We start from the raw sequence: 12,122 nt of genomic DNA, 5'->3' as shown, positions 1-12,122 counted from the left end.
CTTACTAGACCCACAAAGACTGAATTTGGAGTGTGGCAGCAAAGTCACGGGAACAGAAGAGGCCTTGGAATAAGGGAAGGAGAGTCATGTTTGTACCTGCAGGATGGCCTTACTTGTACGTGCCAGATAGTCACATTGAGTTGTTTGTACCTGAGCAAATGCCCAATGGCTAGATCCAAATTCTGAATCCAAGTTATTGTAGGGGCGCTGTTTGGTCTCTTAAGTAGGTTGGCCTTAGTTGTAACTTTTATTTATAGTCCATTCACTGTCTTTTCCTTCTCCCTTTTATAGCAATAACTAGAGGCCCGGTGCATGAAATTCATGCATGGGTAGGGTTCATAGGCCTGGCCAGTGATCAGGGCTGATGGAGCCTTCCGGCTGCCAGCAGGGGCCTCCCTTCCCCAGCTGCTGGCTGCCAGCCGCCGGCCTGGGCCTTTCTTCATTCTGCACCACCCCCTGGTAGTCAGCGCATGTCACCACAGCGAGCGATAGAACTCCTGGTCTCCCGGTTGAACTCCCGTGGGAACACTTTGCATATTAGCCTTTTATATATAGAGATTATATTCCATTATTACATATATTATTATATATTATAGTGATAATTATTATTATTCACTAATAAAATGCTTAATCTTCTCCCTGAATTTACACCCAAGTGTCATCTCTATTAGTGCATCTATGTTTGAGTTCCTGCCCTTCAACTGGCCATCTGAGTAAGTAGTTGCACATTTACTAGTAGTCTTTCCATCTTGCCCTTTTCCAAGTCAAAGTGTCACTAGGTCTAAGTGAAAACACAGTGCATTCATTCATTCATTCATTCGACCAAAGGCTGACCTTGAGTATAAGGCACTGTGTTAGGTTCCGCAGTAAACACAACAGTCTTGTTGGGTTCCCAGAAATCTTTGGCACATTTTATTAGAAAATGTAAAACAAATACCACAAGGAGCAAATAGAAGACTTCTCTGGCCTCTAAGATGCTCTGGTTATCTTGAAATAAAATGCAAAACTATCGCTGGATTGATGCAATGCAAGTAAGATTAAGAGCAAAGAACTATCCTGAATATTCTGCATGCTGTATTCTTAAAGATAAGATAATGTGTTACAAGAGGAAGGACAGAGAAGCTAACATTCACACCCAAATTTCTGATAAACAAGGCCAACTACTGCTACTTACAAAGATGCTCTGGTCATTTTGCAATAACATGCTAAACTATGGCTGGACAGATGTTAAATTTCATAAACCAAAGAGCAATGTCAATTCCAAGTCAGATTAAGAGCAGAGAATTATCTTGAATATTTGCCATGCTGTATTCTAGAGATAAAATAATGTATGGCAAGCGGAAGCAGAGAGAAACTAATAAAATTAATAACATCTACACCCAAGCCCTAGCTGGTTTGGCTCAGTGGATAGAGTGTCAGCCTGCGGACTAAAGGGTCCCAGGTTCGATTCAGTCAACATGCCTGGGTTGTGAGCTCAATCCCCAGTTGGGGGCATGCACGAGGCAGCCAATCAATGATTCTCTTTCATCATTGATGTTTCTCTCTCTCCCTATCCCTTCCTCCCTAAAATCAATAAAAATATATTTTTAAAAAAGAAAGAATTCTTTCATTGAAAGGTGAAAGTAGCCTTCACTCACCACCACTGAGACACAGGGGTCTATGTATTCAAAAGTACAGCAGAAGGTCACAAATAAAAATAATGCTGTAGAACAGCAAACTGGAGAATAAAGAAATTTACTGCCATGTGATTGAAAGTGATCTGACCCTAATTACGCCAGGGGACAAGGACATTTCAAATAAATGTTCAAGTCCAACCTCAGTGGAAGTGGACATTTCAGTTCAAAAGTTAATTTGGAATCAAACAAAGGTATTTAACATGCCTACTGAGGCATCTAGAGAATACTACTTTCTATACAAGTAGAAAACGCTTGTTGGAGTTTTCTGCAGAATGGCTTAGTGCCTAGAAATAAGCATTTCCAGGGCCTACGGCCAAAAGTCCCCAGAGCAGAGCCAGCTGGTCTCCCTCTGGGATCAAACTCGATTCAGGAGAACCAGGGCAGGGCAGGATCTTCCCCTCTGTACCCACCCTGACATACCTATTCCTCATTTAAGTTTATCTGAAATATCTTCAGAAAAATGCAACAGTCATATTGTCACTGATTATCTCCTGCAAGGCGAAGCTTGTGTTTATCCTGCTAGATAAAACTGGCTGAGGACCTCCCCAGTGGCTGGCCTCATCACCTCAACACCAGATGCAATGAGTCAACCCATTTCTCCAGCTTTGTGAAGAGTGTGCTCATGTTAAACCTGAAAAAGGAATCCCATAATTGCAGCTCCTTTCCAGAAGACATGTCCCAGAGCTCTTTGATGACAACTGTCACGTTCCTTTTGTAGACTTTTCCCTTTGGAACTGCATCGTTTGGAAAAGGTCTGAGGGGGAGGAAGGGGATTGAAGTAGGGAAGGGAAAGAAGAATGAGTAAATTAAGAGTTTCAAAAATACAGCAATGTGTTTTGGTGGATATTAATGCCCACAATACTACATCGAAAGACATGGGGCAAAAATTCTTTCCAATTCAATTTGTGTGAGAGCAAAAGACCCCACCTCATGAGATTAAAAAAAAAAAAATTCAGGATTGTCCTACTTGTGGAAGTCCTAGCACACTTCCATGTCAAATACCGAGTTGTGTCATCAGAGCATAACGGAATGCGGTTTCACCAGGGGATTGCAGAGGCCAAAGACTGGAATGCATGTTCCAAAGGTACACCTTCACTGACGCTGACTGTGGATCTCTGAGTAAATGAGCAGGAAAGATTTAGAAACTAAATTCAGCAACTGGAAATGTAGCAACCTTTCAAGAGTTTGGGCAGTTAGATATGATTTCACATTGGAGTTCACATACAGATTCAATGTATAATTGCTGAGTACCTTGCAGTGTGCTAAATACTGAAAGTAGTGATACTAAATAATTTAAGTGATCTGAATGTAAAAGCTAAGGTCTTCCGCATTAACAAAAGCTAAAAAGATGACTCTAGACAGCAACTGAGTTCTCATCAATATCATGTGTTCTAGACTTAAACTGTGGTACATGATGCAAAAATATATCATGAGATAAAAATATATGTGATCTGGGACACTACTCTTTGAATCTTAGGCTTATTTTTTTTTTTTTAATCCTCACCCTAGGATATATTTATTGTATTGATTTTAGAGAGGGAAAGAGAGAGGGAAACATTGATGGGAGAGAGAAACATCGATTGGTTGCCTCCCCCACGTGCCCCAACCAGGGATCGAACTCTAAACCTGGGTATGTGCCCTGACTGGGAATTAAACCCGAGACCCTTCCGTGCACAGGAGGATGTTCCAACCAACTGAGCCACACTGGCCAGTATATGACATTATCTCTTTACTCTAGGAATGTTGGTTCCTCAAAATACATCTCCATGATACCCAAAACATAGTGAAAATGTAAACTCCTATGAAAGGAAAAAAAGGTTTCAAAATCAGAAGAGATATTCTCTACACAGCATTGTTCAATCATAATATGTAAGTGAGGATATATTTTAGGGTACACTGTACACGGAAATCTGTTCTTTCCAAATAACACAATTTACTTCCTCACATACATTGTTCCATTTGATCCTCACAATAATCCTATGTGTTGTGCAATGGGTTGATGTCTTCATTTTAACACAGAAGAAACTGAGTTTTGGGGAGAGAGAGGTTACACAAGGCCTCAGCAATTAATAACAGCCATAAAACCATTCTGACGCGCAATCCAGCCCTTCTCACCACAAATCTAGACTGAAAAACAACCCCTTCATGTCATCAACTTGACTGCTGATCCTGCAACTATCATCATAAAACAGCAGAGGAATAATGAGGATTTTTGTTATCAACAAAAACCGTGTAATCTATGGTTAAAAGAGTGGACACTCACATGACATGCATATTGATGGGCTTTCTGAACAGCTGCAAGGAAATTCCTAAACAGAGCCAAAAGAAAAAGTATTTTCTAAAGTTCCTGATAAAACCTGAGCTCTGTTTCATCTTTTCGAGTGGAATCAGTTAAAAGAATCAGAAAAGTCATTAACACTGCACCCCGAGCCGCCCAGAGCCCGCCCTGCGGGGTAAAACACCGTGGGTGGTTCCTAAGACCAACAGCTTTCCAGCTGGTCACTTCCCCTCTAAACACCTTGTACTCTCTGTGGGTTACAGGTGGCATTTCTAAAGATCACATTATTCTTTTTAGCAGCCTGCTTTCGTAAACAGACTCTTTTATGAGCATCAGCTAATACCACTGAGAGTGAACTATCCCCCTGGGGTAAAAAGGAGGCACGGGAGTAATAAGCATGTATTCCGCCTGCAGAGCGGAGCGTGAAGGTGAACATCTGAATACAGGCTGCCTCTCTCCGGGCCCCGGTGCTGACGGCGGGGGGGGGACCGCAGGAGCGAGGCGCCGCCCTCCCCGCCCGGGGTGCCGCGCGGGCCGCGGACCTACCAGCGACAGCACTTTATAGGTGTTGGGGTCCTTGGCCGGCCGGGCGCGCGCCGCCTTCTCCAGCGGCTCCTCCCCCAGGTCCATGGGGGCCAGCAAGGACGCGGCCGTCTGCGGGTCCCCGGGCGCATCGGCGCCGTGGCCGCGGCTCGGGTCGCGGCCGTTCCCCGCCGGGCCCTCCCGGCGGCCGTGCCCGCCCTCGCCGCGGCTCCCACCCCCTGCATAGCCGTCGCGATCCATAGTGGCCCCGGCGCTCCCGCCCCGCCGCCCGGCCGCGCCTTTAATAGGCTCCGCGGCGGCCCCGCCCCGCCCCGCCCGCGCGCCCGCCCCTCGCCGCCAGACCCCTGGCCACTCGCCCGCCGCCCGGCGCTGGGAGACGGGGGAAAGCAGCTCAACGCCCCGGATTATTTGGCTTCCTGTCTGATTTCGGCCACTCGGCCTGTCGGTTATTTTAGGTGCTGGACGTGGGCTTGTCTTTAACTTTCCCCAAAGCCTTCCCCGCCCCGCGCCCGGGCACCTTCCGAACACTTGCAGGAATCGCCCAGCGTGGCCTCGCGGCGCGGGCTGGACTGGAATTGCAGTGTGGTCTGCAGAGGGCATGAGATCATGGGGCCCCAAAATAGAGCAGGAGGAGAAGGATGCAGCGGCCAGGGTGCAAGGTGGGAGAGTGGAGCCGGACAGACTCGTGTTTCTGGATGCACAGGCAAATAGACTACAGGGACGAGCATGGGGCACGTCGAAACGAACAAGAATCCCTTCAAAGCCCTGCTACCCACTACCTACCTTACTCAGACAGGAGCGTCCAACCTTGAAGATCTGGTTTTACAAAACACACACGAAAGGAACACTTAGTTTTCTGTGTGTGTGTTGTTTTTGTGTTTGTTTTTGGGGGGGAGGAGGGGGGCTCTGGCTTTTTGTCCTTGACCTTGTTTTAAAATATTTACTTATTAGTTCTTTTACACTTTCTATATTGAAGGTTTCCAAGTATCCTGTTGCCTGCCCTATCCTGAAATTGACGCTGATACTTGATAACTAATATCAAACAGTTAATTCAATCTGAAATACTCTCATAGTTTTTGACCAGGACAGGAACAGTAGGCCATAATTCTTGGTGGGTGTTGATTCACCTTTGATTCTACAACTTTTACATTTCCTTGCTCATCAGTTAGAAAAGCCACAAATGTGTAGTGAAGGGAGTCTTGCCTGTCAAGGGGAAACCAGTGACTTCCAACAGCTTTGCAATACTCAGGACTGCCTTCCCTGACGAAGGAGACTTATATAATCCAAAACAATTCATTTTCAATGCATTTTGATTACACAAATATATTACACAAATGTTTCTAAGAATGAGAACTGGTGTTTAACAGATATAAAGCGTGTGTTGTCCCCTTTGAAGTAGTCAACTTGGGATGGTTTCCCTTTATATTGACTCATTCATTCATTCAATAACAATCCTTCAATTCAAGCTTTTGGCTTCCAACTATGCATACCACATCAAAGATGAATAAAAGTAAATCTTTCCCAAGTGGCTTTCAGTCTGGTCCAAGGGAGTGATGGCAATAAACAAAAAATTAAAACCCAATTCATATATGCATTGTAGAAGCACAAATAGGATATTTCGAAAGCTTGCTGGAAAGAGTAATAAAGACCTGGAAGAAGTAAAGACAATCTGTCAAAGCATTATTGAGATTTTCTTTTTATTATTTATTACTTTTGAGTCAGCTTACAAGCCACCCAAAAGAAACAAGTTTTCACCATTTCGTAGTCACACATATTTTTTACCCCAATCTTGGCTACCAATTTTCCCTTAACTGGTTCCAAAAATCAGAGTCAAGGACAAAGATTTGCTCAAAGGTGACTGGTCAAATGAGTGTCAAAACTTCTAAAAGCAACTCAACAGAGCCATTCCAAAGTGGCTTTGAACCTGACAAAACAAATGGAATAAGTGTATTGTCTGCATCCCAAGACCATAAATCACTTTAAAGGCTTGTACTATTGGAAAAGTCAGCGCACACTCCGAACTCAAACATTGGAGCATCTGCAGGAACAAAAAATAAGTGAGGCAGCCTGCCCCCTTCCAGTGAACAATGGGCCCGGTTAAAGGGGGCAACATTTGCTCCTCAGTGAGGGGATTGTGTGCCCCTTGTGGCAATAGATTTCTCAAGAGAAACAGGAAATTTAGATGTTTGTATGAATTCTCCAGATTGCAAAATCTTGTCTACAAAATTCAGAAAAACCATTTCTTTAAACACTTTAAAAGCCAAACAAAATGTAACACATCTGCAGGGTGGGCCTGGCACACAGGCCACCAGGATGTGGCCTCTGCCTTACGCTCAGGCCTGGCCTGTGCCAGTTGCGACTTTTATGGGCAACTATAAAAATCCAATGGCAATTCTAAAATCAGAGGAATAAAAACGAATCAAGTATGCACTCATATTGTTGAGCTGTAGGCATCGCAGTGCCTGTCATTAAGCCTTGCCTTGGTCTTATTTAGATTCTAAATGGTCTGTGGGACAGCTTTACACTCCAAAGTACAATGAGGTCATGAGATAGAAAACTGCAACACAACTGGGTCCTCCGGTTAGTACAAAGTGAAAAATGAATGTTTCACTCTTAGTCCTAAAACTCTCTGCTCTAATGATCGAGGCCTCTAGTCTAGTGCAGCAGTGAAGATGACAGTTTAAGATTTTAGAAGACCTTAACTTTTAAGACCTTAACAGACGTATTTAAATATTTTTTTTCCCTTGGTGCTTTAGATGTAGATCAGACCAAAACACCAAACAAACCCCATGTATCTATGTTTGAACTACAACTTCTCAAGGCTGAGAAACAACTCCTCAGCTTTTAGAAAATGAAACATGCTGTAGAGTAATTATTTTTGCAGCTGCTCCAGAGCTTCCCCGCTTCCCCCCATTCTCTGGTGAAACATCAACGACATCTAGCCCAGTCTAAAACAGAAAAAACCGCAAGGCCCTTTCATCCTTACGAAACTCAGAAAAAAACACTTCTGTGACGTTAATTTATGTTTAAGACGTTTTATATGACATCTTAATTTCTCTTTCTTTTCTGTAAGCACAGAAATAGGCCCTCTGGAGGAAGCGTGGATAACTATGTGACCTGGTACAGATTCCAAGAACTCTCTGAGATTTGGTTTCCTCACTTATAAAATGCCATTGCAGCCCCGCTAGTGTGGCTCAATGGTTGGGCGACAACCCATGAATCAGGAGATCACAGTTTAGTCCCTGTCAGGGCATTTGTCTAGGTTGTGGGCTCAAGCCCCAGTAGGGGGCGTGCAGGAGGCAGCAGATCAATGACTCTCTCTCAATGATGTCCCTGTCTCTTCCTCTCCCTTCCTCTCTGAAATCAATAAAAATATGTTTTTAATGGATTACAAATAATATCATAAAAGTACACTGTGATCTCTAAATGCCAACACAATGTTTAACATTTCCCAGCTTTACATAAAAGTTTAAACGTGTTTTTTATATTTGTCACCCCATTCTTACCTTTAAGACAGAGAATATCCCTATTTTATTGTTCCATAAATTAAGCATGATTTATACATAATTTTTGGGAAGGCTTGAGCACTACTTTTGGATATGCATCTATAGAGGGAGAGCCTGTGGGGGCAGGAAGGACTACTTGCCCCTCTGGGGCAAGTTGTTGTCAGAATGAGTGAAGTGAACCCAAAGTGCAAGGTGCAATTGAGAATACTAGAAACTGTAGAAAAATGGAAGATGCATAATACCCCCTCTAAAGGCACCTGCTACCAGTTCTTCACTTTTTGCTTGTCCATACTCTCTGGCCCTCCCCACTGTCTCTTGTACCTCATTTGGCACAAAATCTAGAGTTGCCAATAATCCGCATTTATGCCTTTCACTTTGTTATTGTTTTCTTTTTCCCCTCCTCCCTTCTCCTTCCTTCTCCCTTTGCTATTGTTTTCTATATGTTTTATGTCTTTTAATTTTTTTATTTGTCCTCTGTTTCTCCTTCACTTCTTTAAATTTGTCTTAGACCTATTTTTTATTATACCACTAGAGGCCCAGTGCACAAAATTCATGCATGGGGAGGTGGAAGGTCCCTCAGCCTGGCCTGCACCCTCTTGCAATCCAGGACCCCTCGGTGGATGTCCAACTGCAGGTTTAGGCCCGATCCCACCTCCTTCAATCCGGGACCTCTGGCTCCTAACCACTGGCCTGCCTGCCTGCCTGATTGCCCCTAACCACTCTGCCTGCCTGCCTGATCTCTCCTAACTGCTCGCCTGCCTGCCTGATCACCCCTAACCACTTTTGCCTCAGCCCCTGCCGCTGTGGCTTCATCCGGAAGGACATCCAGAATGACATCCAGAAGGTCATTTGGCTGTCCAGTCTAATTAGCATATTATGCTTTTATTATTATAGATGTTAATTTCTCTGTTGGATTTTAGCTTTTTTTAAAATGTGATTTTCTTACTAGTTGCTATGGAAGTTATAATGCACATTAGTTTATCATCTACTTCAGATTAATACTGACTTAATTTTGATAAAATATAACATTTTTCCTGTGATACATCTTCATTTTCATTAGAGAAAATAAAGCAGAGCCTTTGGGCTCTAGGACTCCAGGCCTGAGATACAAGAAGTTACCATAACAGAATTGACATTCAATAAACTGCACATATGTAAAGGATAAAAGAAAAAAGACATTACCGTATTAATATATTTAATTAGTTACCATATAATTACCAAAGTAATATATTTAGTATGGAAAATAGGTTGAAAATCTTTATACAGAATGCTAATACACCAGCCCTCTGAACACCCATTAACCGATTACCTACTGTACACTGCACTAGAAACACTGGGGATAAAGAATAATCCATCCTGTGGAATCACAGAGGGAAGGTGGAGGAGGGTGGGTAGGTGAGAAGAGATCTACCAAAGAACTTGTATGCATACTAGTATGTGCATAACCCATGGACACAGACAATAGGGTGGTGAAGGCCTGGGGCAGTGGGATGGGGGGACAAGAAAGGGTCAGTGGGGGAAAAGGGGAACATATGTAATACTTTCAACAATAAATATTTTTAAAAATACAATAAATAAATAAACCTTTAACTCATAAAAAGAAAGAAATTAATGTAAGATAAATGGAATAGTAATTATTCACAAGTCTCAAACTTTCCATGTAGATCTAAAATCAAGTAATTCTGAGTGCTATCAATACATCTAGAATCAAAATTAAATTAACTTTATTGTAACAAAAATTAATTATCCAGTAATTCCCATGTTATTGGGATTACCATACTTGTACTAAAGAAAAATGAAAGTCTTGAACTTGCAAATTTCATTAAAGTGTTCAAATTAAAATCAAGAAAATCAAAGTTTCAAAAAAATGTATGAATAGCCCTAACTGGTTTGGCTCAGTGGATAGAGCATCAGCCTGCGGACTCAAGGGTCCCAGGTTCGAGTCCGGTCAGGGGCATGTACCTTGGTTGCAGGCACATCCCCAGTAGGGAGTGTGCAGGAGGCAGCTGATTGATGTTTCTTTCTCATCGATGTTTCTAACTCTCTATCCCTCAAGCTTCCTCTCTGTAAAAAAATCAATAAAATATATTTTTTAAAAAATGTATGAATAATTAACTATTTACTCTATGTTACCTAGTTCTTCATTGTGGAAATTTTGATAACTGATAAATCTTATACTAAAAATTTAACTGTTTTTAATAAAATTAAGATGAATATACACTTTAATATATTCCTGATTACTAAATAAAAAGATTATTTCATATTCTTTACATCTAAAAATATTGATTTATTCTTTGTTAACATACATTCACATATACACACACAGGTGTTTATCTTTATCTACATACTAGAGGCCTGGTGCATGAAATTCGTGCACAGGTAGAGTCCTTAGGCCTGGCTGGCAATCAGGGCCAATTGGGGCCTTCTGGCTGCTGTCCAGGGCCTTCCTTCCCTGGCTGCCAGCTACTGGCTGGGGCCTTCCTTCGTTCCACACCACCCCCTGGTGGTCAACGCACGTCATAGCAAGCGGTCAAACTCCTGATCAGTCGAACTCCCAAGGGGACAATTTGCATATTAGCCTTTTATTATATAGGATCTGTCTATTGCACAACAATAGAAAGCAATTAAACTATAGAAAACAACATACTTGAAGGAGCACATAACTTTCAGATTTTGAAGCCATAGTCAGGTCTTCAATAAACTAAAATACTCAGCAAATTGATTTGATCTGGAATGGAAACTAACAATATTAACATTAACTATCATTTTATTGAGTGTACTGGTCATGTTTCCATGAACTTCAGTCATTCATCCATTTGTTTTACCTCTTTATTCTTTCATTTATTTATTCATTTATTCATTAACTATTTATTGAATCATTAATATGGGCCGAGAATTATTCTAGGCTCAGTCTACAAGGGTAAGAGAACATCATTCTCCTCAAGGAGTTTAACAATCTAGTGAAGGTATCTGGATCTTAATCAAATAAGTATTGAGAATTAAAATAACAAATGATAATAAATACTACAGTGAAAATGTATGGGAGGCTAAAATGAGTGTCTGAACCAATCTGTGGTAGGGGTAGGATGTGGTCAGAGAAGATTTCCCTGAAGAAATGAGGCTCAAGCCAAGATTTGAGATAAGTAGGGCTTAACTAGAGGAAGTGGAACTAAGACCACAGAGCCAGATGATTTTGAAATATGGCTTTTGTTGGTTGTGTAAGATCTGTATATAGGAAGAAATGACATAGATTGAGCATGAATCATAAACTGGAGACTATCCGTTCTTAATCCACCAATTTTTATTCATTCTCTTTCATACATGAGAACAATTCAAGAACCGCTGCCCCGCCCCCCGCCCCAACTCAACATTGCCAGAACTAATTTTGGTATCCAGAGAGTAAGAAACACTTGAATTAACAAGTTAAATTTTTTCAAAGGGATTATAATATACATTTGAAATGTAATTCAGGTATAAACATTTTGAAAATAGGAAGAGAGATTGTAAATTGGGTAAAATATACATTTGAACATAGGATCAAATATATATTTTGAAAATAAGGAGAGTCACATTAAATACAAAGGAGATTCAGAAAGAAGGCAAGTCACAGAACAATGTTGAGGATGGAAATCAGTAAGATATTTTTATTTTTATTTAACTTGAGTTGTGAGACACTGTAAGAAATAAATGGCAACTCAGCTGGCCTGGTTCAGTGGTTGAGCGTTGACCTATGAACCAGGAGGTCACCATTGGATTCCTGGTCAGGGCACATGCCTGAGTTGTGGGCTCGATTCCCAATAGGGGGCATGCAGGAGGCAGCCTATCAATAATTCTCATCATTGATGTTTCTATCTCTCTCCTCTTCTCCCTTCCTCTCTGAAATCAATACAAAAAATATTTTTAAAAAAGAAACAAATGTCCTATAGTAGGTTATAATAGGAAATTGAATGTCTTGTGTTTTTTCTCCTCAATCATATAAAGTTAAACTTACAAAGACATTTCATACGAATAAATGCTTGGCAAACAAAAAAAAAATGCAACAAAAAGATTCACTTTGGTTATTTTTACACTTTCTTCAGAATAGACATGTTTGAACCTTATACATATGAAGTGGTAAAA

General features: G+C 41.5%; 1 protein-coding gene across 1 annotated transcript in view; it reads right to left on the bottom strand.

Annotated features, from left to right (window-relative positions):
- Positions 1-4,737, bottom strand: part of ENPP1 (ectonucleotide pyrophosphatase/phosphodiesterase 1) — a 60,629-nt gene extending 55,892 nt beyond the window's left edge. Inside the window, exon 1 of the mRNA XM_070417706.1 lies at positions 4,501-4,737. Within this exon, the coding sequence (XP_070273807.1) occupies positions 4,501-4,737 (237 nt within the window). The remainder of the gene's footprint in view (positions 1-4,500) is intronic.
- Between the last annotated feature and the right edge of the window lie 7,385 nt (positions 4,738-12,122).

This window comes from Myotis yumanensis, unplaced genomic scaffold (assembly GCF_028538775.1).
Source record: "Myotis yumanensis isolate MYYU_CA2020_CCGP unplaced genomic scaffold, mMyoYum1.0.hap1 SCAF_6, whole genome shotgun sequence".
Taxonomy (NCBI): domain Eukaryota; kingdom Metazoa; phylum Chordata; class Mammalia; order Chiroptera; family Vespertilionidae; genus Myotis; species Myotis yumanensis.
This window is presented reverse-complemented; position numbering and strand designations above follow the sequence as displayed.